Source organism: Nyctibius grandis, chromosome 6 (genome assembly GCF_013368605.1).
Source record: "Nyctibius grandis isolate bNycGra1 chromosome 6, bNycGra1.pri, whole genome shotgun sequence".
Lineage (NCBI taxonomy): Eukaryota > Metazoa > Chordata > Aves > Nyctibiiformes > Nyctibiidae > Nyctibius > Nyctibius grandis.
In genome coordinates this window covers 35,277,850-35,302,785 of record NC_090663.1, presented here as the reverse complement: position 1 = coordinate 35,302,785, position 24,936 = coordinate 35,277,850, and the positions used below count along the sequence as shown (strand labels likewise).

The window sequence follows — 24,936 nt, the reverse complement described above, 5'->3', positions numbered from 1 at the left end:
GTTCAGTAGTTGCCGTGAGCAAAACTTCAAGGAATATAACAATACTAACACAGCCTTCGTGGGAAAGCATCCCTTTATAATGAAAGGTACGTTAGGCAGTATACTCTAGCCTCTTTATGTTTTGGTGTGAAGTTTGATTGTTTATATCTTACTGTTGTTCCAAACTGCCTATGTAAGATAGAAAGGTAAAATTTTAAAGGTAATAAAACCCCAAATTCTCTAGCCTATTTTGATTCCTACTTGAAAATGTTTTGAGTAGGAGTGAGGTACATATACAGTAGAGAGAATAGGGAATCCAAAGTCACTTATAGAAATAACTTATGAAAGCATTGCTCCAAATTCAGAATTAAAGAAAGGTTATGCCCATAAAGGAACTGTTATAAACAATCTCTCTTCCAAATTTTATTGTTCAAAATAAACTAACCACAACCACTTTCTTTTTTTTTTTTATCCTCACACAAAATTTCCCTTTTAGTATTTGCCAACCTGAACAGAGCATGGCAATGCTAATTTCAGAAAAAGAGTGATTCACCACAACAAAAAGTTTAATCTCTTTTGGTTTAAGAATTTGCATAGTTTTTAAGAGTAGGAGTGATAGCTTTCATAATCATAGGTACGGAATAAAGCACTGAAAAGTGTTTAAAATTTGGGATGTTTCGAAACTCACTAAAAAGGCTTCCGTATCAGGATGTAATACTTCCAAGTTTGTGGGGTTTTTGGGGGGGGTTTGTTTGTTTGTGGGGGGTTTTTTTTGTGTGTTTTTTCAGTGTTTTTTTTTTTTAAATTAAAGCAAGCAGTTAAAAATATAATTCATATGGCTGCTCCTACCTGATTGGAGACAATGTGGTATTGAACTCTAGTAAAGCAAAGACACAGTAAAGTAAGTTTACTTTGATTGCACCTCATACTACTCCTTCAAATACAGACTTATAGGCAGAATTAAATTATATAAATATACCTCAATTTAGCAGCTTTAGATTTCATTATTCAGTCTGCTTTTATGGAATGGCTTTTCATTCTGTTCTATGAATGTATGTTATTAAAAATGAGTAGGTAAACTTCAGTAATATTAATATCCTCTTAAGGGAGCTGCTGTCTTTGAACAAATAATTCAATTACTAACAGCAACATTTATCTTAATGTTACACTGGAAAGGCCAGATCCTCAATTTGATAAATCACTGTAGCTCACTTGAAATAAACAGCTATAATTTATACTCTGTTGAGAATCTAGCCTTCTGTTTTCTAATCTTTTGAATTTTTAATATATTAAAGCCCTGATTTTAATTGCACTTTTAAAAATGCTTCGTATTTTGAACACAGCCTGTAAAATTTACAGTATTAAAGGAGATTTTGAATGGGTTTTCTCAAACTAAAGAAACTTGCTGCCAAGTCAGCAGTGAAAACAAAACACACAAATATTCTGCCTAAAAATGAGTTTGAAAATGGCAACATTATTGCACATCTTTAAAATGTAAAATTGCGTATGATGGTATTGTGTCCTATTAGACATGCCTAGAAATAAATGCAGAACAGGAATATATGCAAATTCAAAGCACTGTCTTCATGTTGCTTATACAACTCCTTGTAACTAGGCTTTACAACTAAAATATCAACATATTAACATTTTATATTAAGCCTTTTCTTAGCAGCCCTCTGTGATGTGTCTTTCAGTCCTTGGCATTTCGCATTAGCTACCACTGTTTTCATTGTAATGTATGTATGTGTGGCATTATTAGAAACACTTCCAAATAAACACTTAGGTCATTTAGTGTTATGTTATTTCACCTTGGTGAATGAAAGGTAGGTTTGCTTTCCCAATTTTTGTAATATAGCTCTTCATTTACTCAAGAGGCACTTTGTCACTGAGATCAAGGGATTTTTATATCTTCCCTACTTTGATACTTGAATCCAGTAGTTTCAGCTGTGGAGGAATCTACAACTGGTAACTAAGAAAACTGAGGCTCCTGTCGACTGAGTTAATTACATGGGAGTGTGTTACACCCCTTTTTTTTTTTAGGGAATGTGAAATAAAAAGGATGAGAAAACCACACTATGAACTACATGGATTTCTTGTAGCCTTGTGGGGATCTTCCCTCTGCTGCAAATCCTTGCAAATATGGCATAAGCCCACTGTAATTTGAAACAGGACACACATGAACATAACAAACTGTTGGAAAGAAAGGATTAGAAGAGCATTATAGATTTCTGTGGTGTAATTTTAGCCTCACTGTGTTCAGGCTGTTCTTTAGTACGAAAATGTGCATCTAAAGGACACTGAAGGCAATGGGATCAAACAGCTGAAGTTTTCTCTAGAAAAGATCCCCAACTAAAGAACAGAAAGAAAACATATTCACTAGCTGCCTTTATTGGTAGCTCTATACAAGACATAGACAAAGGTGGTAAACTGGTAATGGATTCTGAAAAGATGAGAAATAAAATTAAAAAGTTGGAGGGCACAACTCGGACCAAAGGATATCATTAAAAGTAAGGAGAGAAAAAGGAAAAAAAAAAAGTAAAAGGAGGGAGGCAGGGAAAGAAAGCTCTTTGTAAAATTAGCAGTAAGGAAAGGAACCACATTCTCTGAAGACAGGGGCAAGCCAGAGCACCAGTTTACTTTGCATGAAAGATGTTTGATGACACAAACTAATAACAATTAAAATCCAGCAACAACAAGGAGGTAGCTTTTGCAATGAAGATAAGCATTTTGTCACTGTTGATCAACTAACTTGATGCTTTTATGTGGACGCTGCCCTGACCTGCACAGAGGGTCTTCAAGTTTATCACAAACATCATAGTTCAGGCAATGGGCTGCTTCTGCACGTAGGCTGAAAGTTGAGTGTGGCTTTTAGGTTGGTTGGTCACCCTTACACTCTAGTGCACAGAAACGTAAATACCACAGTGACGGAAAAATCCTCCAAGGACAGGTAAGTCACTGACAATTCATTGGGGAAGGGAGGAACATGTGGTGGGGCAAGTTAAAAGCAGGTCAACTTATCACAGTACTAAGACCAGTGAAAAAAACCTGCCAAAGATCTAGGGCCAAGCATACAGCAAACCCCAAATTCAGGGAGGCCAGAAACATTGCCAGAGAGTGGGGCAATAAGAAGGAACGGTAAAATAAGCATTCAACTTTACTTATATTATTTAAATTGGCAGTACAGCACCTGGTGCGAGCAAATCAAATCATGTTAAATCTTAAAATAAATTTAGTCATCTTTTAATATAAACCATTCTGGAAATAAGCTGGTGAAACCTTATAGGTCCACCAGAATCACTGTAACTGAATTCAGGCAAGGACTCATTTTTAAGTCTGCTGGTTGCCAAGGGTATTCAGATTAATTTATTCTGTTTCTGAAGACTAAAAGAACACAGTGCTTTATGTTAAGGTATTCCCTTATTACTGATATACGGCTTTCTTTCTAGCTTATTACTACATATAAATTTAACCTCTATAGGTATCTGACCAAAACAAGGCATTTACAAACGCAGTAGCCCGAGATGCAATATGGGTTTTCAAAGCCCATTTTAGTGAAGGTGGCTCCAGGAATTATTGCTGTTGAAAGGGTTAAACAGGAAAAGCTCAAATCACTACAAACAAAGATTAGAAGTTTGTCCTTGAGCAGCTGACTGCATGTTTCCAACACAATTCTGTACCCACCCAACAAGTCCTGCAATGCCCAACTCTATCCGTAAGTCAGACAATTACAAGATATATTAAAAATCCCAAAGCCTTTATTTGTAAGTTTAACACATTACAGTATTTACTGTTCAGAATAATGTACACAATAAGGCTGTGATAACTTACTTAACTTTGTTGCCAGTTTTAATTCAGTTTTACCTGAAGGTCTCTTAGATCTCTCTTTTAGAAAGATTTATCCTAGTCTTTGAAGGAAGTAGTAAGAACGTGGACAGAAACAAGACTAAAAGATTTCTAACTTCCGCATTTGGTCAAGGTCCAAAGCGGCAAAGCTGCAAGAGTATGTACAGAGCAAACAACAGAACTATAGCAGATCATTAGATACTGCTTAGAAATCATTATAGCCTCTTGCTTGTAGTGGTGGCTAGCATAGCTGTACGTACCTGACAATCCCTGTCTTTCAGAAAGGTTAGCATGTCAAATACACTGTGAAATCTAGAAAAACTTTCTTCTACAAGCCCCAGGAGAATGTATCATTAACACCAGTTGTATACAAGATCACCCTAAAACGAGACCTACTTGATTTCAGACTTACATTTTAAAATGTCTCTGGTCTGCAACACCATCAGTTACAATTGCTATATGGAGAATTCAGTTCTGGATTTAAGTAGTCACTTGACTCAGGAAGGAACAAGAGGCCTAAACTCAGCTATGGAAAACATTTAGCAGTAAGATCAGATATTAAAATTAGGCAAAACTCAGACTCAATTAGCAGTTACAATACAGAATGTACCCTCATCCCCACCCCAAACTACTGCAACACCAGAGACAAGCCACCACCTTACTCTTGTTATTTCTTGCTCATTTATTTCACTTTTCCACTTGTCAGAACACCTCAACATGAGCATGACATAGTGCAAGGCTCTCCAGAAACACGTCACTGTATGTAGCCTGTTATTCCAGATGACTTAAGAGTCCACTTGACACATTTCAAAAGATTTTAGAATATGCACCTAACAGCAGCTGCCATTCTCTTACACTTCATAGGGTATTGTCTAGAGCTGTATTTACACCTGCACGCCACATTTCAGGAAAATAAGGTCAGGAATGCACTTAACAGTGAACTACCAGCGTGCCAGAAGCCAAAAACCCTAACTGTGACAATGTTATCAGTGTTCTACTAAGTCTTCTGGTGAAAGTATGAAGATTACCTATAAGGAAAAATCTCCCCCTTGGCACAATCAGTGTAGAACTAAACGAAAAGGAAAAAAAGACCAAACCAGCAGCAGGTTGGCTTGTCCTTCAAAGGCCAGAAACAGGCTGGCCATTCCTGCATGTGACAGGATCCCTGTAGCTAACCCAGTAGACCGTTGTTGAATACAGACACTTCTGCGCTTCTTTTCTAGAGGATAGGTTTGTGACAGCAGAAGGGGCTAAAAAATAGGGGAAAAAATCCTAAGAATAGAACAATATGAGAGAATATAAAGGGAGAAAAGACCATAAACTTTCATACCCCTGAACAAGAAACACTGCACTAAGAACTTGCATTGAACAGTGACAATTTCTTCTAGACTCTCCTCCATTACCACCAGAAGGACTCCATGGAGAAGTCCTGAATTTGTAAATTTGCTCACAAAAGTAATATAAGAGGAAAAGCTGAAGTGTTGAGGACTTATAGTAGCTTGGGAAGCAAATCCCCTGAAGGTGGCCTGGCTAGAGCGTTCAGTCACAGTACAGCACCATAATATACCACATAACATTAAACAGGAGGAGGGAGATGAGGACAGAAGTCTGCCATTCCATGCCATTATAAAATGTATAAAAAAGATACTAGCCCAACTCAGGAAGAGCACCAGATGTTTGGTCAGCTGTTCCTTTCTCTGCTTACAAGGAAGAAACAACAAAAACCCAGCCCTGTACAGAATTGTGTGTCTAGTCTTCAAAATTATTAGCTAGATAATCAGAAAAAGACCCAAACCAACTTGTACACTCAGCAAAAAAATGGATGAAGTTTGCCAAGAAAGTTAACAGTGATGACTTAAATCTAACTCTTCTCCAGAACTGCAGAAATCACACTACTCAGAGACCCAAGTCCAGAACCATTTGGAAACCTACACAATCTCATTTTTAATTAGGGCTTTAGTTAGCACATTAGCAGAACTGCTATGTCAATATACAAGCAGTATTATGCACAGTCAGTATAAATGTTTTTGGAAGAAGATACTCTAAAATTATTGCTTATCCATGGCACTTATGACCTGTTTATTTTTTCAGGCATCTAAGTATCTTCTTTGATTTGGACCATAGCTCTGTTTTCTTGGGACATCTAATGTCAGAATTTGGATGAGCTTTACAAAGAAAAATCCCATCAAATACCAGTGAGTAGTTTACTCACCCTGAAAGGCAGTAGCTTAAGACAGACAAGCACACTACTGTAAAGTATGACAGGGCTGAGACTAAAGCCCCATTTGAAGATTCACTAGCCTGTGGAACAGACTTCTTGCACTTACATGATTTTCGTAACTCCAAATTTACTCACTTTTCTCCAATTCAGAAGAAATACCTTACTGCATTTTGCTAGAAGAGCATCAAGTTTAGGACTGACTGAAGATCAGCGATACAGAAAAGTATTCGCTTGGACTGATGTGCTTTAGTTTGAGACTTGAATCTGTGATGTTCTGTGACCCTAGCTAGGAAACACAGAGGCAGTGTCTTTGCTAAGAGGTTTATCTCCAGACTGCTTCCTGACAAGATAGAAGCAGGATTCCTGATACATTACTTAATCAGTGCTTTTAATCTTATTTATCTTTCAGAACTGTACAATTCCTTCTGTTCTTCTGGAACTTGACTGTCTCCATGAAAACCTAACGTACTGACAAGGTTAAGAAAAAGAATGTGTCTTTTTGCAAGAGCAAGACAAAACATGCATGCACGTATTTAGGGGATGTATTTTTCTCCTACAGAATGCTGCACTTAGTCCTATCCATTCTTACCAGATATATCCCCATCCTAAAAAAAGTCAGCTCACCAGAGGCAAGATTCAGTGATTAAAGGGCAGAATTAAGTCTCATTTCTGAATTCTATCACTGGCCTTAACATAAAACACTATGCAACTCCAGACAAATTAGTTTCTTTGTTCCTTAAAATTAGGAAAGAATAACTGCTACTTCACAAAGAACTTCAGAACCAGTTTTTGTAAAGTGTTTTTGAGTTCCTCACATGATGAACATATTCATATTGCATAAAACAGAAACCGGGAGGTGACCTGATTATTTTTCCTTCAAGTAAAAACAAATATGAAAATGAATTGTTAGATGAAAGTTGTGTTTAATTACAGTGGTAGGTACCGAGCCACTCCTGAAATCCAGTGCACCAGTGCTACTGAGCAACATACCATATCTACGCAGAGATCATTTATTCTATTTTGGTTCCAATATAATCTGTTCCAACACATCCTTTGCTTAATCCAAATCTATTTATCCAAAACACAATATAGGCTATACTTAGTTTTGTATTATTACTTAAAAGTAAAAAACTTGTTCTCAAACATTTTAGCTTCAAGAAAAGAGAGCTTGTGAATCCACTGACAATCTCAAATTATGAACTTCTTCAGTTTCCAAAGTCCTATCACCACTCATCTCAAACTCTTTGACAGATCAAGCCAAATTTATGTTTGAAGTTCAAAATACAAAAGATATGAATTATGTTTTTATAAAAATGTAAAAAGCTAGTCAAAATTCCATGTTTAGCTATTTAATCTCTGAAGAATGGAGTATAGCAGCATGAACGTAAATAAGAACTATCAACAATAAATACAAGAAATTAGTGCAAAGATTGCAATAGAAGGATTCTTGAGTACAATGAGAATATAAAGAGACATTCTAATTTGTACAAAAACCATCCCAACTCTGTATACAATCTCTTCTATAAATACAACCATATAAGATGAAATGCTGATTTGCAAATAATAGTTACTAAAAAGTGTGCTTTATTGGGTTTTTCACTCATTCTCTTGGCAGGTGTAGTTTGCAGGAAGTCTGTAAAGACAAATTTCCATAATTAGATATTTTAACTCCTCCAGAAGTTATATTTTAAATACAATTAACAACCTAACAACAGCTGCAGTACATACTTGATTTCCACAGAAAGCATTATTAGAACACTAAGCATTGTAACAAATCCATTTGCAGTCAGCAGTTTGTAAGTGTGTGACAATGAGGTAAATTGTTAAAAAAAAAAAAAAGTTCACCACAAATATTAAAGCAGCTGTTTACCTATAGCGGAGCATGAAATTGGCTGTGCATTGCTATTGCCTGTTGAAGTTTTTCCTCTTTGGCTCGTCTACAGTGGCAGAGCTACAAAACAAGACACAGGCAGACTGAATTCTGAAAGGAATTTTTTATAATGCATACTACGGTTTCTCTTTAATGATTTAGCTACTTAGAATGCTTTTTAAAAAAGAAAAGCCCTGTGAACCAGCTCCCTTCCAAGCTTGTGGCTGAACAACTGTCTATATTGATAACATTATTCCATCCACAATTGCTTACAAGAGAAGAGAACTGTTTCCTGTGTTATGAAGTGTGCCCAGGTGGCCAAGAAGGCCAACAGCATCCTGGCGTGTATCAGGAATAGTGTGGCCAGCAGGACTAGGGAAGTAATTGTTACCCTGTACTCAGCACTGGTGAGGCCACACCTCGAGTACTGTGTCCAGTTCTGGGCCCCTCACTTCAAGAAAGACATTGAGGTGCTGGAGCGAGTCCAGAGGAGGGCAACAAAGCTGGTGAAGGGTCTGGAGGATATGTCCTATGAGCAGCTGGGGGAACTGGGATTGTTTAGCCTGGAGAAAAGGAGGCTGAGGGGAGACCTTATTGCTCTCTACAACTACCTGAAAGGAGGTTGCAGTGAGGTGGGGATTGGCCTCTTCTCCCGGGCAACTAGCAACAGGACTAGAGGACACAGCCTCAAGCTGTGCCAGGGGAGGTTCAGGTTAGACATTAGGAAAAATTTCTTCACAGGAAGGGTTATTAGGCATTGGAACAGGCTGCCCAGGGAGGTGGTGGAGTCACCATCCCTGGAGGTGTTTCAGAAAAGACTGGATGTGGCACTTAGTGCCATGGTCTAGTTGACACAGTGGTGTTAGGTCAAAGGCTGGACTCAATGATCCCACAGGTCTCTTCCAACCTAGTTGATTCTGTGATTCTGTGAAATGCATTTATTTGGCATCTTTAAAGAAAGGTACACTATCCAGTAAGTTGCTCGTCACAGCATGAGCAAGAACAGTGGTTTTTGAATCTCAGTTACTTATTCAGTAGTCATGAACAGAATAATTAGTTTAAGAAGTTTAATAAATATTAATCCTGCTTAATATAGCATGTCATTCTATGTCAACTTATCAAATTTAAAATTGTCCATGTGGCTATCTTCCCTGTATCTATACAGGACATAGAAGAAACTGGCACAAAAATATCTGCAACAACACATGACTAGTCATGACTAGTCTAATGCAGGAGATCTTTGCACTCCCACCTTAAAAATATGTGCCTTCAGAATGCAGATTATACTCTAAATAGACCGAAGCCACTTAGGGATATATTTTTCTTCTGTTGGAGGTTACTAAAGCACTGCTCTGTATCACAGGACTGCTCAAACTCTAAGTCTTAAATTTATTTACTGTGTTATATATCTCAGATTAGAATGATTTGTATGTTACATACCGTTCTCTTTTCCATGAAACTACTAAGAAAGTCATCTATTTCTGTTTTGCCTTCCAAGAAGTCTTCTGCAATAGTGTCAGATTCCTCTTCAGCTTCATGAGCAGCTACTTTAAGTCTGGCTTGCAGAGCACTTGGACTGCAACTCTAAGGAAATAAAAACTCCTCTGTAATATTAAACTGTCCATCAAAACCTATATTTCCAAGAAGAAAGATAAATGAATATATAAATATGCAATATGTGAACAGAGCGTTATTATTACATAAAAGCCTAAGTGATCAGATGAAGCTTCATCTCCAAAAAACAGCATAGCTTGTTAAACTAGAAAGGATTCAATGTGAGAAAAGCGTTGCTAGTTTAGGTCTTAATTCACAATTATTCTCACAAATGTATAAAGCTTCTCAACTTTTACCCTACACCGTAGAAAGCATCCAGCTTGGAAACCTGACAGGTTGCAAGTGCATGATTTCTGAGTAGAACTAGTGTTTCAAGTGTCTTCAATAAATAGGTACTACTTTTGAAACTCAGTAGTGGACCTGAGAAGAATAAAAAGGTAAAAAAGCACTTACTGTTCAGTTTGCAAATACCCTTGAAATGACTGTGGAGAGGAAGACAGGAAAGGAAAAAGCACCTACTCAAGAAGTAGATGGGCTGCAAATCTAAACCAGTATACTCATTCTTCTGTTCTTATAAACCTCAAACCTTATTTCTATTTATTGCATATAATTTCATTATTTTTCCTCTAATATGTTTGGGCAGTTAATCAGAACGTGATTCACATCTTCAGTAGGAGTGTGTACCGAGCCAGAACTGCAAAATTAAGATATTTATAGATTTTAGATGCTTGGACTACCCTTCATCTACCCCATGAAAAATATTTTACTTACATACTGCAAAACTGTAATGTAATCAAAAATTTCCTGTTAAATTAATCTTGTGCAAAATAAGGAGAGTTTGCTCTAATAGAAGATTACTAAACTCACTCACAGTATGAGTAAAAAGGCTTGTCTGGAACTTTGAAGGAGAGATAACAGGAGATACCAGGTAGAGCACAATGAACATCAATACATGAAGATACAGCATATGTGGAAAAACAGCACAAAAATCCAGCTGCAACACCCCAGCTCTCAGCCTCCCAACCATCATTAAATTGAATCAGCAAATCTAACTTAGAAAAAAGAAATGGTAATACAGCAGTGGCTATTATGTCCTGTTCTTAAGTGGTTTCTTACAGAAACAGAAAGTTTCTCAATGCCAACTACCTCCACCCACTTTAAAGCCAACTTACAGCACACAGAAAGGAGGCATGAGGAGTCAAGACTATTCTGATTTTCACGTGAGGAAACATTTAATTCATTTAGATCACCTATGAAATCATTCAGTTTGCTGTCAGGTAACTTTTTGCTTGTTATTTCATATTTTGTTACTTTTTGGGCATTTTGAAATTCAGGTACTATGCATTCAAGACTTCAGTGCAGAAATTGGTTTATGAGAAGTTACATCTTCTAGTGCACATCCTGGTAAACATACTAAGAAATTATTATCCTTGCCCAAATTGCTTTCTGAACTAATGACTTTACCTTATTTGCATTTTAGAATGTGCAAAGTTTGATAGCACATATAATGCTGCCTAAAGCAAGCACACTCAGTGAATCACAGAATTTAAGTTTCTAGAGCAATTGTTTTAATAATTTTCATCTGATACAGGTTTACAAGCTCATTATGTTAAATGGGTACCATTAATTAAACAAGCCTTCTTTAAAAAAAATTCTATTTTTAAAACTGGTTTGACCCAGGATTGTGCTTAAGAACAGCTCTAAATGCTCATCACACTCCCTTCTTCAAACTTTGCTTCTACTGTAGCATTAAAAAAAACCAACCCAACCCAAAAAAACAGTAATGTAATCATAACACTGTTTTGCTTTCAAACTGTTTGGTACCCCATCCCTTTTTATTTCACACTTGATGTGAATCTATTTCAAATAAAATTAAGAGCTTAACTAGAAGAACATTCTTTCTGGATAAAGATACAAATCAAAATTTCAGTTGTATTGAAGTATTCTTAAAGGACAATATGATATAGAGATTATACCTCACTAAGTTCATGCTGTCTTTGCATCTTTTTTTCAAAGGCTGCTTTCATCTGTGTGAGTTGCTCATACTGGAAAGAAGAAGAAAAAGAACATTTTCCCCCTGAAAAAAACAGAATATTACAACTATTATTTCTGAAAAAGATTTTATTGTTCACTTACTTTATCCAACACCGTCTGTCTTTTTGCCTCAAGACTAGGCTCCAGTAACAAGTTTTTTTCTGTAAAATAAAGTCACTATTACTACTTTTTTTAAAGGATTCAGTTCACAGAACACAGCCACAGATGCTGATGTTTTGACATCTTACTTGCCAGCTCTTCAACACTTTTCACTAACTCATCTCTATCAGTAATGACTTGCTTCAGTTGTGGTAGAGTCACAAACTGTTCCAGTAACACTTCCTCTTGCTCATTCATATTCGTCAGCTGCGATATACTATATTCAAACAGAAAGAAAGAAGATTTAAAGCTAACAGCAAACACTACATGTAGAGTTACTCAATTCTGCCAGAAGTCAAAAGTTTGCGGCATTTATTGGGACTTTACAGATACGTGACATTTGACCACAACTTATTTTTCCCCTTTCTCCTGGATTGTGGGCCCTACTATCCACAACAGTGAGCTCAAAAAGCAGCATGTTAAAAAGCATCTCTCATTTCAAGTCTTACTTCCTACAAAGTGTTTTTAATGATACTATAGTGGGTTGACCTTGGCCAGCTACCAGATGCCCACCCAGCTGCTCTCTCAGTCCCCCTCCTCAACAGCAGATAGGGGGAAAAAAGCTTGTGGGTTAAGACACTTACCAATTACGATCATAGGCAAAACACACTCAACTTGGGAAAAATTAATTTAATTTACTGCCAATTATAGTAAGAGTCAGATGGTGAGAAAGAAAGACAAAAACTAAAACACCTCACCCCCTTTTTCCCCAGGCTCAACTTCACTCATTCATTCCCAACTCCTCTACCTCCCCCAGCCCCAAGCAGCGTGAAGAGAGGGGGGAATTGCAGGTGTTGCAGTCAGTCCATAACAGTTTGTCTCTGCTGCTCCTTCCTCCTCACACTTTTCCCCTACTCCAGCATGGGTCCCTCTCCACAGGCTGCAATTCCTGGCAGGAGAGCCTGCTCTAGTGTGGGCTCTCCGTTGCTGCAGTTTCCTTCAGGGCATATCTGCCTGCTCCAGTGTGGGGTCCTCCATGGACTGCAGTGTGGATATCTGCTTCAGCATAGTCCTCTCCATGGGCTACAGGGTAATACCTATTCTACTGTGGTCTTTTCCAAAACTTTCACAGGCTGCAGATGAATATCTGCTCTGGCACTTGGGAGCACCTCCTGCCCCTTCTTCTCTGACCTTGGTGTTGGCAGGATTCTCACACTTTTCCATCCCTCCCCCTAATCCTCATTGCCTCTGCAGCATTTGCTCTTTTTTAAAATGTGTTTTCATAGAGGCACCACACTCTTCACTGATTGACTCAGCTGTCCTGCAGTGGGTCTGCTGCTAAGCTGGCTGTGCCTGGCACAGGGGCAGCCCCTGGCCCCTTCTCACAAAGGCCACCTTTGCAGCCCGTCAGCTACCGAAACCTCGCCACCTACACACAACAGAGCTACAGCTGCAATACAATTTGTGATTCAACTTAACTACCACAAGAATCATAGAATTTGAATACAATCTTCTTGGAAGGACCGAACGTGGTTAGAATGTTTTGTTTAAACAAACAAATTACACTTCCCCCCCAAAACCCCTACCTTTCTGCTACATAATAAGGATGCTGCTAGAACTTACAGCCAATTTAGCTAAATTAAACAGGCTCTTAGTAAGGTGTCAAGGGAAACAAAAGAAAACCCCAGAAGTCCTTCTTGCCAAAGTTCTTTTACTTTTTGAAAGGACAGAGTTTTCAATCACTACACTATGACATCATCACATGAGACCAGAAAGACACCAATCTCCTAAAACCCCTTCGGAATTAGTAGCTAATTTGTAATCTATTCAATCCCAGATAACCGGTCTAGGAGGCTGTCTCATTAGATCTGAGCAAATTGCTGGGACCAATAACTAATAGAAGTTTTTTGAATTGTAACAAGATATGCTTTTGATGAAAATATTTGTGTAATATGTGTGTGAAGTATTTAGATGTGGAAGTGATTTGCACTGGGACAGCTGTCACATTTACCACCTGGATTTATCTAACCCAACCCCCTGCACATGCTGCGCTGCTCACAAAGTAGTTCATTGTTTACCCTGTGCTACAGTCCTTTTGAATTTAAGTGAATGTAATTAGTGAACCACTCTCAAGTCCATTTCCCTATCCCCTTTCCTTCTTCAAAAGTTATGCTTATTGTATTAGTAGAAATTAAGTCCCTGGCAAGACCCCAGAAGACAGCAGAACACTGATAGTTAGGAAAAGTAAAAATAAATGCTCTTTTTCCTGGTGCTGAATCCCAAAGTATTGTTCTTGCTGAGAAAACCCTAAACAAGCAGCACATTTGAATACGAGCCTGGCTTACCTTCTGACTCTACAATTTTGGTAAGTGGTAGTTCTCCTATTTATAACTTCCACAAAAAACCTTCAGTGATGTATACACACCTTTGACAAAAACCAGACACAGACCAGCAGTAATTGCCTTTTAATGACAATGGCAAGTTTTGCTACCTTCTGAAAATTCACCTTAGTTCTGAGAGTTCCGGAAATGTATCGGGAACATCAGGCATCTTGTAAGTAAACCCATTCTGGCCAACCTAAATGGAAGTTTAGAAATGCTTAGTACATTTTTGAAGAGCAATTCCTTGATATTTAACCTGATTAATCCAAAACTGGAGGTGAATATTTGCCAGCAACAAGAAAAATAGGAAAAGTAGTAAGAAGCAGTAGTACTAGTCTCCGAACAGAAGATGTCTCAATTCAATCATGGCAACAAAATACTTGGGGATGTTTGGGGTGGCATGTCATAAAAGATGAGTCAATTTTGGGAGGAAAATAATTCTGTCTTGCTATGTCCTTCATTTGACAACAGCAGGATGACCCAGGAAATGGACAGGAGGAGTATAACTCAGGGAAGTGAGAAAAGAGAAATAGATTGACATTTTGATCTCTTTCATGCGTTCTTTAAAGCAATAATCCCTTGGGGAAAAAAGTTTTTAGACAAGGAAAAAAAAGTCTGTCTTCACAGAATGTAGAAATTTTAAATTCTACAATGCCAGAAAAGTGTTTTCCAAGATTACAGAAAGCTTTTATTTCTAAATACAAGATCTGATGAAAGACTAAACATTTAGATATAAAGTTTTTGGAGGACATTCAAAAAAAATCCTTCCAGAATGCATCAGTGAGAGGGAGTTTGAGTACACACATAAAATAGCTTCTCTTCACAGATGTTGTAAGTGTGAAAACAAGAAATAAATACTCTACACATAAGGGGTTGAGACTGCACATCATTCTCACCTGATTTTCTGGGCAGAAAATCCCATATATAGAAAAGGATCTCATTTTCTATGGCTGGGGAAAATGTCACAGCTGCGCTATGGAGGAGTGCAGCTTCAAAAAAAAAGTATATTCACAGAATCACAGAATCAATCAGGTTGGAAGAGACCTGTGGGATCATTGAGTCCAACCATTGCCCTAACACCACCATGTCAACTAGACCATGGCACTAAGTGCCATGTCCAGACTTTTCTTAAACACATCCAGAGATGGTGACTCCACCACCTCCCTAGGCAGCCCATTCCAATGTCTAATAACCCTTTCTGAAAATAAATGCCTCCTAATGTCCAACCTGAACCTTCCCTGGGGAAGCCTGAGGCTATGTCCTCTTGTCCTATCGCTAGCTGCCCGGGAGAAGAGGCCGACTCCCACTTCACTACAGCCTCCCTTCAAGTAGTTGTAGACTGCAATAAGGTCACCTCTGAGCCTCCTCTTCTCCAGGCTAAACAACCCCAGCTCCCTCAGCCGTTCCTCATAGGTCAGACCCTCCAGACCCTTCACCAGCTTGGTCGCCCTCCTCTGGACTCGCTCCAACACCTCAACATCTTTCTTGAAGTGCGGGGCCCAGAACTGAACACAGTACTCAAGGTGCGGCCTCACCAGTGCCGAGTACAGAGGGACGATCACTTCCCTAGACCGGCTGGCTACACTATTCCTAATAGAGGCCAGGATGCCATTGGCCTTCTTGGCCACCTGGGCACACTGCTGGCTCATGTTTAGCGGGCTGTCGATCAGCACCCCCACGTCTCTTTCTGCCAGGCCGCTTTCTAACCACTCTTCCCCCAGCCTGTAGCGCTGCATGGGGTTGTTGTGGCCGAAGTGTAAGACCCGGCACTTGTTCTTGTTGAACCTCATGCCGTTGGTCTCGGCCCATCTATCTAACCTGTCCAGATCCCTCTGTAGGGCCTTCCTACCCTCCAGCAGATCGACACTCCCACCCCGCTTGGCGTCATCTGCAAATTTACTGAGGGTGCACTCAATCCCTACGTCTAGATCATCTATAAAGATACTGAACAGCACTGGCCCCAGAACTGAGCCCTGGGGAACACCGCTAGTGAGCGGCCGTCAGTTGGACTTTGCCCCATTCACCACCACTCTCTGGGTTCGGCCATACAGCCAGTTTTTAACCCACTGAAGAGTCCACCCATCCAAGCCCCGGGCAGCCAGTTTGTCTAGGAGGATGCTGTGGGAGACAGTGACAAATGCCTTACTGAAGTCTAGATAGACTACATCCACAGCCCTGCCCTCATCTACTAAGCGGGTCACTTGGTCATAGAAGGAGATCACGTTGGTTGAGCAGGACCTGCCTTTCATGAATCCATGTTGGCTGGCCCCGATGCCCCGATTGTCCTGCATGTGCCGTGTAATGGCACTCAGGATGAGCTGTTCCATCACCTTGCCTGGCACCGAGGTCAGGCTGACAGGCCTATAGTTCCCTGGATCATCCTTCCGGCCCTTCTTGTAGATGGGCGTTACCATTTGCTAATTTCCAGTCAGCTGGAACTTCTCCAGTTAACCAGGACTGCCAATAGATAATAGAGAGTGGTTTGGCAAGTTCATTTGCCAGTTCCTGCATTACTCTGGGGTGAATCCCATCCAGGCCCATAGCTTTGTGGGTGTCCAATTGGCACAGCAGAAAGATTCAAAGACAAATATTCAAAGATATTTAGTATAATACTAGTTTCACTGGAGCTCAGAAAGACAAACTTGTTGCCTGACTTCAAATTTGTTCTAAAAAACTTTCATTCAAAGCCAGAATGACAGTTTCATTTTCCTAGTACCAGCAAAACAATGAAGTGCAGTCACTCAAGACTGATCCCTTGAGTTTTGTGGCAATGCCCTGTGTGCCCTTGAGGGAACTTATACCCAGTCTCTGATAGCTTAAGCAGCAAAACTCAGCGCACACACCTGAAGCACTGCTTCTGCTGTCGGAACAGGTAGTGGCAGATCAGCAATCAAGCCGTAAGAGGGAGCAGCAGGCTTGTCTGTAGTGTAGCTTGAAGAAACTGATTCAGCAATGGGTGCGGCTGACATTGTTCTATTTGTTTCTTGAGGTGAGTACGGAGGAAGAAATGGAAACCCCTGAGAAGGATAAGGAGGCATTCCAGCTGGTTTGTTGAAAAGGCTAAAAACAAACAAACAAAAAACCACAATCATGAGCAACCAGCTGCTTACAGCACATTTCTTATCATTTGAATTATAATTACTAGACCACATGCAAGACGTAAGATTGAATTTTTAAATGAGCATAAACTTTGCATTTTCTGTTCTCAGTTACTTCCAACGTAGTAAGTCTACTTTATGTCTTATACTGCAGCGTAATATACAACCCCATTAAACTATATTCTTGTAGAGCAGCCAAATACACACTTACACTCTTAATCATAAGAAAACAACTTCTCAAAAATTTATGAAAGTGTAAATTTAAATTGTTTCCATCTAAAAGTCCTGAGAAATGCATCTGTGTCATACATTAGTTCTTATTTACGGTATAGCATTTAACATCTTGGGCAACACACACATAATTACTTCTAAATAACATGAATGATTTTTTTTAAATTCACAACTGCAGCTGCATCTAAAGCCAGTATCATTGTCAGCCATGAGAACCAAAGTTGTACTGATAAAGTTGTAATGTCTCAGACCACTTCTGCATCTTTAATGTAATTATTTACATTGCACATTTCTGTTGCACAGTTGTGCGACAGAAGCTGCCTCTAAGCCTGGGAGATTATGAACAGAATGTGAAGAAACACAACTGCTCAGATCATGATCTACAGCAAATACAAGATTTCATCTGATAATGTAAACATCTATTCTTTTTCAAGAAAACAGAAGCACATAAAGTTACCTCAGAATGTTGATACAGTAGGAAACTGTATCAACAGTAGGAAACTCCAAGGAAAGTGTTTCTTCTCAAAAGAATCGTGACATGAAGCATGCACATGAAATTGTGCAAGGGCAGGGAATTTATGTCTCCCAACACATCCATTACATTATTCCTGTTCCTGCCCTCTTACTTCTTGGTTTCATCTCTTTTTTTAAAAATGTAAGTTAATATACATAGTTCCATTCATCATGTTTATAGATACTTACTATGGAAATGATGTTGAGCTAGGAGCCAGAACTGGAGGATTCTTCCAAAACTCATCCAGTAAACTTTGAATAATTTTTCCAAGATCTGAGTGCATTGTAAACTGGTAAAAAAAAAAAAAAAAAACACAACAAAACCCAAAGCAGAAGAAAAATTATGCCTGAAATCCAACAGTTCCAAAATGTGCTGAACTCAATCGTTTACTATACCCACACAGCAGTGCTGAAAGCTATTTCAGAGACATATTAGCTAATGCAAACTGTATATATGTAAGTTCCAAATAAAGTGATAAAGCCACGCAGAACTGAACAAAAACTACAAGTCTTTTGTACATTCCGTTATCAATGGAGAATCAATCAAGTACAACATTTCTAATGAACATCCAAAAAAACCCATCTTAGTTACCAAGTTACATTTGGGAAAACAAAGAAAGAAGGAAAAGAAAAAGAAAAAAAAAAATCAAGATTTCATAAAGTCATAGCCTCCTCCCCACCCCCACAAACTACCACATTCTTGTTGGCAGAGAAAAGGAGAGGGGGGAAAAAACCCCAAACCAGCAGCATATTAAAATCCCGAATATTAGAGCTTAACCCTTGACATCTTTCTAATAGGATTAGGGTAGAAAGAACTACGTTACAAAACAGTCTTAAACCATCCTTCTCCCTATTTGGAATACACTGTAGAGAAACAAGAACTGTGCTATTGGTACCAACAAGAAAAGTGATAGGAACTTTCTAGGCCATCTTAACTTAAAATAGTTTTAGATATATGGAATACTCAGTAACGGCAGCAGTAAAAGAATAAAGAGCAGTATACTGAACACTACTGAATTTTTGTTTTCAGACCCCTCAAAATACAGTTTGAGAAGGACTAGGATCTTTACTAGTCTTTTTTACTGGAAGTACTACCAATAATCTAATGTGACATGCACTAAAATTGCTATTAACAGTAAATATATGTGAAGATACAAACTATGCATACATTACTTATTAATGGACTGGTCACATATACTCCCTGCTTGTCCATTAAATGATGTCTCACAGGTGGGAAAACACTGATGACTGGTTTCTCCTGAGGAAACTGAGGTGGAAGCAAGCTGCAAATACAAGAATAATCACTGCTACAGCTACATCCCATGATAAAGTTTGCACAAGAAGGCTTCTTTTGCAAAGAAAAAGTACTATTAATTACATAAACTTACTTTTCTATGAGAAGAGTTATGGAGAAATACAGAGTCAATGAAGCACACAAAAGGATTATTCAGTTACAAAATAGGAAGTCAGACAGATTAGAATACCAGACTTCCACGGAACTGAAGAGAGCATTTACTAGGCAAAACTGTAGTATAACAATGAAGCAATTATGTCCATGGACAAAGAAAAAGCTGTAGCATAACAAGAATGTTTTTTAATACAAATGTTATTACTACAAAGACAATGCAACGTAACCTGCAAGAGTATCAGGCAAATTATCAGGCTAAAGTAATAAAAAACTTGTCAATAGAATACCATCAATATTTGCCAGAGCAAAAGCACCCCCCCAAAGTAAATTCACAGGAAACATCACAATAAATCACTTAAGTTATGAACCAGAAGCTTCACTGGGGTAAGAGTTAGGAGTTACAGCAGATTAGTAAATTATGAATTAAGTTATTTTCAGTTGTACGGGATTCAAAGTCACGAGAAACCCTCAAGCGTTTTCTCCTACTTGTCTTCAGCTAAAAACGCGCAGGTATCTTAAGAACTGAGCACAGCAAAATATAGTTTTGCTTTCAACTGAGCATCTGCATCTTGTACAGAACTAGTTTCACTCATATCACTACAACTACTAATGCAAATCCAGGTTATAGTTTGTGAAATTAGCTATGAGATGGGAGCCATTTATGATCTATTACTACTTTTTTTTGAGAACAATTTTAATTTTCAAGATGCATAGATATCTCACTCTACTTACATGTTAATATTAATTGTCAAGTTGTTTACAGTGAACGGCAGTCGATATTCCACATCTTTCTGAATTTCTGCAATGCTGTGAAAGAAGAAATTGTTAGCATATGATTCATGGTCAAAATAATAGCCTAAAGTCCAAAAAAAGGCATGACCTCAGACCTTTGTATTTAGTTTAGTTTTGAAAAGCCTTGTAAGAGTAAAATTGAAAATGCTGGAATAAGTTAATATGCTTCAGAATGCTATATTGAATATTAAGATTAAGGCAAAAAATACTAGATTCAACTTTTAAACCTCATACATTATCACAAGCAATGGAAATACAGCAGAAGTTGTGCTACTCACTGATCTGACGACAATCTCGACCTATTTTTCTCCACTTACTGGCTTAATTTAAGACATCACATCAGTGATTTTTTTATACACTGGATTTTATCTGATAAAACATTTACTTTGCCAAGGCACTACACTTGGTTCAGAACTAAGTATTGCTCTGCAACACTGCCTACAGATCACTATTTAGACCAGACATTACACTAGGCCTTCTTCCTTAATAGATTAGCTTACTATTTAATAGCAGTTTTTTCCATATGCACCAAATTCTATGCACTGGCACAGATATCTTCAAGAACTATCTGGAGAAGAGCTACTTGCAAGAATGTAAAGCTCTGTAACCCAGTGACACTCAAGGCACAGACCCTCTGAAAGCACTGAGTGAAGAAACATGTATCTTATGAAATCTGGTAAGACCAAAACCAAATTTGCTTCTCCTGTAACAGGTAAGTTACTAAGAAAAATCTTTAAATCAGCTGCATCAATGGGAAGTTGATTTCAATACTCAAAGCACTCTACAGTTTTTATGCACAGCAAGACTGTTTTGAAAGATGGCATCCCAAAGAATGCAGAGGAGGAGGAGTAGAAGACTTAGCTCAGAAGCAGAATTTCTGGGCAATACGAACACACCTAAGCTGGGACTGGGAGAGAAAGGGTGGCAGAAAATTACCTTCATCTTATAATGCCTCAATAAAAACGAGCTTAAAAAGCAGACTGATTCCTCTTCCATGTATTGTTCCTGCCTGCACCCGGTTAATAATATTCTTCTTCACCTAAGGCTCCCTTATAAAGAACACAGCTCCAACTGGGAATGACGGCAGCTAGGTGTTCCCAGAAAGCCTCTTTGCACCCAACTTCAGAAAACACCCCTCCATCTACCGCCAGGTACACCCCATACAATTACTTCTTCAAAAAACCCAAAACACATTACCTGCAAACATGTGTCAAGGGTAGTGCTAGGAGTGTTCTGTATCCCTCCAAACCATTATTTTCTTATAGAATTTAAAACTCTAGTTTTCAGAACTTCAGAAATAAATGGAGCAAGACACAAACCTAGTGATGCACCTTGCTGTCCTGGTTTGGCCTAAACCAGGCCAATTTTCCTTTCAGTGATTTTTACTTTCAGCTAAGTCTCTTCTAAGTAACCGCACTTTCTGAAACTAACTGCATGTTTTGCAGACACTGTCTGCTTCTAGGACTGATAACGCTTGAAACTTATAGTTATCGCTGAGGCACCGGTAGGGATGTTATGCAGAAAGGCTCTTGCTGTACTTATTCTTAGAGAAACCAAGGTCACTGCTGAATTCCTCACTGCTTACGAGTGAAGAGCCGAAGGGGGGTCGCACCTGCAGGGAGGAGCGGACAGGACAGGTGACCCAAAACAGACCAACAAGGTATTCCATCCCATACACGTCATTCTCAGTATAAAGTGGGGGGATCACGAGGGTCTCGCCCTTCTGGTATGGCTGATGTCCGAAGAGGACTCTGTCCGTTTTCCTGCTGCCCCCGATCCCGATCTTTGCATCCCTGAATCCAGTTCCCGTCTGTCACTGGGCCCAGCCTGGGCCTTCCCGGAGCCTGCCCTGCAGTGCCGGTGGTGACGTGACCAACATCAGGGGAGCTCGATCTTGGTTTTGTATATATTTGTATATATTTAATTATTTCTATTATTATTAAACTCTTTTTATAGTTTACTAAAACTGTTTTAACTTTCCAACCTGTAAGTCTCTCTCCCTTTTCTCTTTTCCTTCCCCTTCTGGGTGGGGGAGGAGGGTTAGCAGAGAGCGTCTGCCCTCGATTTAATAGCCGGCCCAGCTTTAAACCGGGATACTTGTTTTCCGCAGCCCGACCTTATTCCTCTCACAGACAACTCAGTATCTGCTCTTTCCCTGTGAAATCACATGCTGTTTGAAGAAACCACCAGATACCTTCAGCACAGGAGATTCAAATCAGAGTGTAGGGCTCTACTGTGATACACCACACACAATGAAATCACCACCTTCTTCTTAACTGAATGATTCTCCCTGGAGTCTCTCAACCATGTTCCTGCCCTGTAATCATCTGTCATGAATTTTAATAGCCTGCTATGAAATCCTTTTGAGAAGGGTATACAATTATGCTCCACTCACGTGCACAACCTATAGGAACTGGGGAGGAAGAGGAGAACAGGGAGGGAAAAACGAGAAATCCAGAATCTCATTACACTGTTCAAACTGTTATAACCCCCTTTAAGCAAAACCTTGAACCGATAAACTTAGCTGTCCCTTCCCCAAGTGGAAATGGGTACACTGGAAAAATGACACATTCTTAACTTCGGCTAGAACAGCAAGTGTAAGAAAACTGTTTTTTAAAGACAAAAACTTGATTTCAAGTTCCTAACCTGTGACAGATCCTGAAAAGGAAGACTAGCTATTTTAATGAAATTAAGATCACACATACCTGGGCTTTTATGACCTAAGACAACGCAAAGCAAACTTACCCAACTTAGGTAACTACACCATGCCAAGAATTTTATTTTGAGCATTTCAGTGAGGAGCAACTGGGATACACATAAATGACAAAATATACTTATCAGACAAAACAAACATTAGAATGACATTTGTTTAATCATTGCTTAGGAAACAACGCCATTGCAATGCTTAATGCATATTCCCATCCTATAGATTTGTGCTGCTATGGAGTCCATAAGCAAGCACATCAGTCCCACCCAAAAAAACCTTTGCACTTTTGAAAACTTGCACAAATACACACACCTTTTTAAAAGCAGAGAATTCGGGCACTGTTACTCAGATTTATTCAGTAATAAGTATCTCTTATGAAAACTGTACACTTTGCCTGAATTTACTCCTTTGCTTGCCGAATTTTTGGGGTTTTACACCTATTGTCAAGAGAGATCAGGTAGGCTAGTTTACATGGCTGTAAAGTTACATTTGAGCAGCTACCATCTCCCTACTCCTCATCTCCATTCCTGGCTGCAGAGTCCATTTCCTCTCTGCCCATGCTTGAACTGGTGCCTGCACAAACAGGTAGTAAACCAGCTCAGCGAGCTGACTTTGACGAAAACAGATCACCTTTTTTGAGGACTTACCTTGAGGTGAGATCACCTCCCTGGTAGAGAAAAAAGGGTAGAAATAAAAGACTACATAAGGCCAGTCCAACAAAAACTTCTAGTTAGGTAAGTAACAGATTTAAGTTTAAGCAAGAAACAATATCTAGCAATACTGTCATACTTACGTTTCCTGTGTGAGCAAGAAACGCAGTAAGTACCTCTTCCACTCCTAGTCTCAATCTAACGTAACAGAAAACATTCTCTTTCCTTTTTCTCTGGAGGCATCTATCATTCCACTTCAACAGACATCCTCAGAAACATCATGAATGCCTATACATTCACTGAAAATATGACTTGAAATATATGAAGTGTGGATCTCCTTTTGACAGGAAGATAAATGCTTAAGACTAAAATTTAGGCAAAACTGATCAGCATGCTGACAAGCTGGAGTATCTCAGGATAGAAAGCGTTTTGCTGGAAGAAGTGTGGCTGTTGAACAGGAAAAAAACCCACCTGGCTCTGGTGAGCATCTAAATAAAACAAGTTACTAAGGAACAGTCAGGTATTGGCAAGTTAGCACTGTACATCAGAAAAACAGTTTGTAGAGCCAGTAGGGCTGCTATGCCACTGCTGATAAGAGCACTGTGATGCCCAGCTCCTTTTCACGGTATGGTTTATTCTTAACTTTTAAAGAATTACGCTGCTACAACCAGTTTCCAGAAGGAGGGCTTTATTCCAACACACGCAATCTGTGCCGCTGCGTAGACTTTTAACACCCATGAAACAACTTAGCTGACCGTCCGGCCAAGCGGCCGGTGTAACCGCACACGACGATCTGCCCCGACCACCCGGCCAAGCCACCCCGACACACCCCCAGCCAGCGGGGACGGCCCCCCCGCCGCCCCGACAGCAACGCCCGCTTTCGGTTTCCAAGCGCAGCCGCCCGCCCGCGTTCCCCCCGCCGCGGGCCTGCTTCCCGCTGTCCGCCGGCCACGCACCCGCGCCCCTGCCCCGGGGCCGCGCCGGGACCCCGCGGCACGCCGTCCCCGCCCCGCCCCGTTCCCGCCCGGCGGGACCCTTCACCCCGGAAACACCGCGGGGTTGGGCCGGCCCGGGCTCGGGCCGGCCCGGGCTCCAGCGGCGGCGGCCCGGTGTCCTGTTTACCCGCCCGGCCGGCGCCACGCACGGCCGAGGGCAGGCGGGACCAAGCCGGGCCTCATCGGGAGGGGACGGGCCGAAACCACGTCCCGGGGTGTGCGTGTGGGGACACACGGCACCCTCCCGAGGCGCGGTCTCACCGGGCCCCGAGCGGCGCCGGTCTCGGGTCGGGCGACCCAGACCACCCCCCACCCACCCTCCCTCTGCCCGGCCGCAGGCACTCACGAGGCGTGGGCGCCGCGCAGGGACTCGATCTGCCGCTGCTTCTGCTGCTGGAGGCTGGTGAGGGCGGGCAGCGGCGCGGCGGGCGAGGAGGCGCCGCCGCCCTTGGCGAGGGGGAACAGCCAGTTCATCCTCCCCGCGGCAGCCCCCGGCGGGCGCGCGGGCACCGGCGGCACCGCGGCCCGGTCTCGCCCCCTTGCGCATGCGCGCGTCGCCAC

At 40.3% G+C, this 24,936-nt stretch overlaps 1 protein-coding gene across 2 annotated transcripts in view; it reads right to left on the bottom strand.

Moving 5' to 3' along the window:
* VPS37A (VPS37A subunit of ESCRT-I) overlaps window positions 1–24,908 on the bottom strand; it is a 28,619-nt gene extending 3,711 nt beyond the window's left edge. Inside the window, exons 1-12 of one of the 2 annotated variants that reach the window (XM_068404224.1) lie at window positions 24,722–24,908; window positions 19,964–20,038; window positions 18,992–19,106; window positions 18,013–18,113; window positions 16,825–17,041; window positions 14,107–14,177; window positions 11,750–11,877; window positions 11,604–11,662; window positions 11,444–11,512; window positions 9,354–9,497; window positions 7,914–7,994; window positions 6,947–7,676 (exon numbers count right to left, since the gene is read on the bottom strand). In XM_068404224.1, the coding sequence (XP_068260325.1) occupies window positions 7,914–7,994; window positions 9,354–9,497; window positions 11,444–11,512; window positions 11,604–11,662; window positions 11,750–11,877; window positions 14,107–14,177; window positions 16,825–17,041; window positions 18,013–18,113; window positions 18,992–19,106; window positions 19,964–20,038; window positions 24,722–24,849 (1,188 nt within the window). In that variant the 5' untranslated portion in view covers window positions 24,850–24,908 and the 3' untranslated portion in view covers window positions 6,947–7,676. Of the gene's footprint in view, window positions 1–6,946; window positions 7,677–7,913; window positions 7,995–9,353; window positions 9,498–11,443; window positions 11,513–11,603; window positions 11,663–11,749; window positions 11,878–14,106; window positions 14,178–16,824; window positions 17,042–18,012; window positions 18,114–18,991; window positions 19,107–19,963; window positions 20,039–24,721 lie in introns of those variants that run through there. The other variant, XM_068404225.1, reaches the window with a different exon arrangement.
* Between the last annotated feature and the right edge of the window lie 28 nt (window positions 24,909–24,936).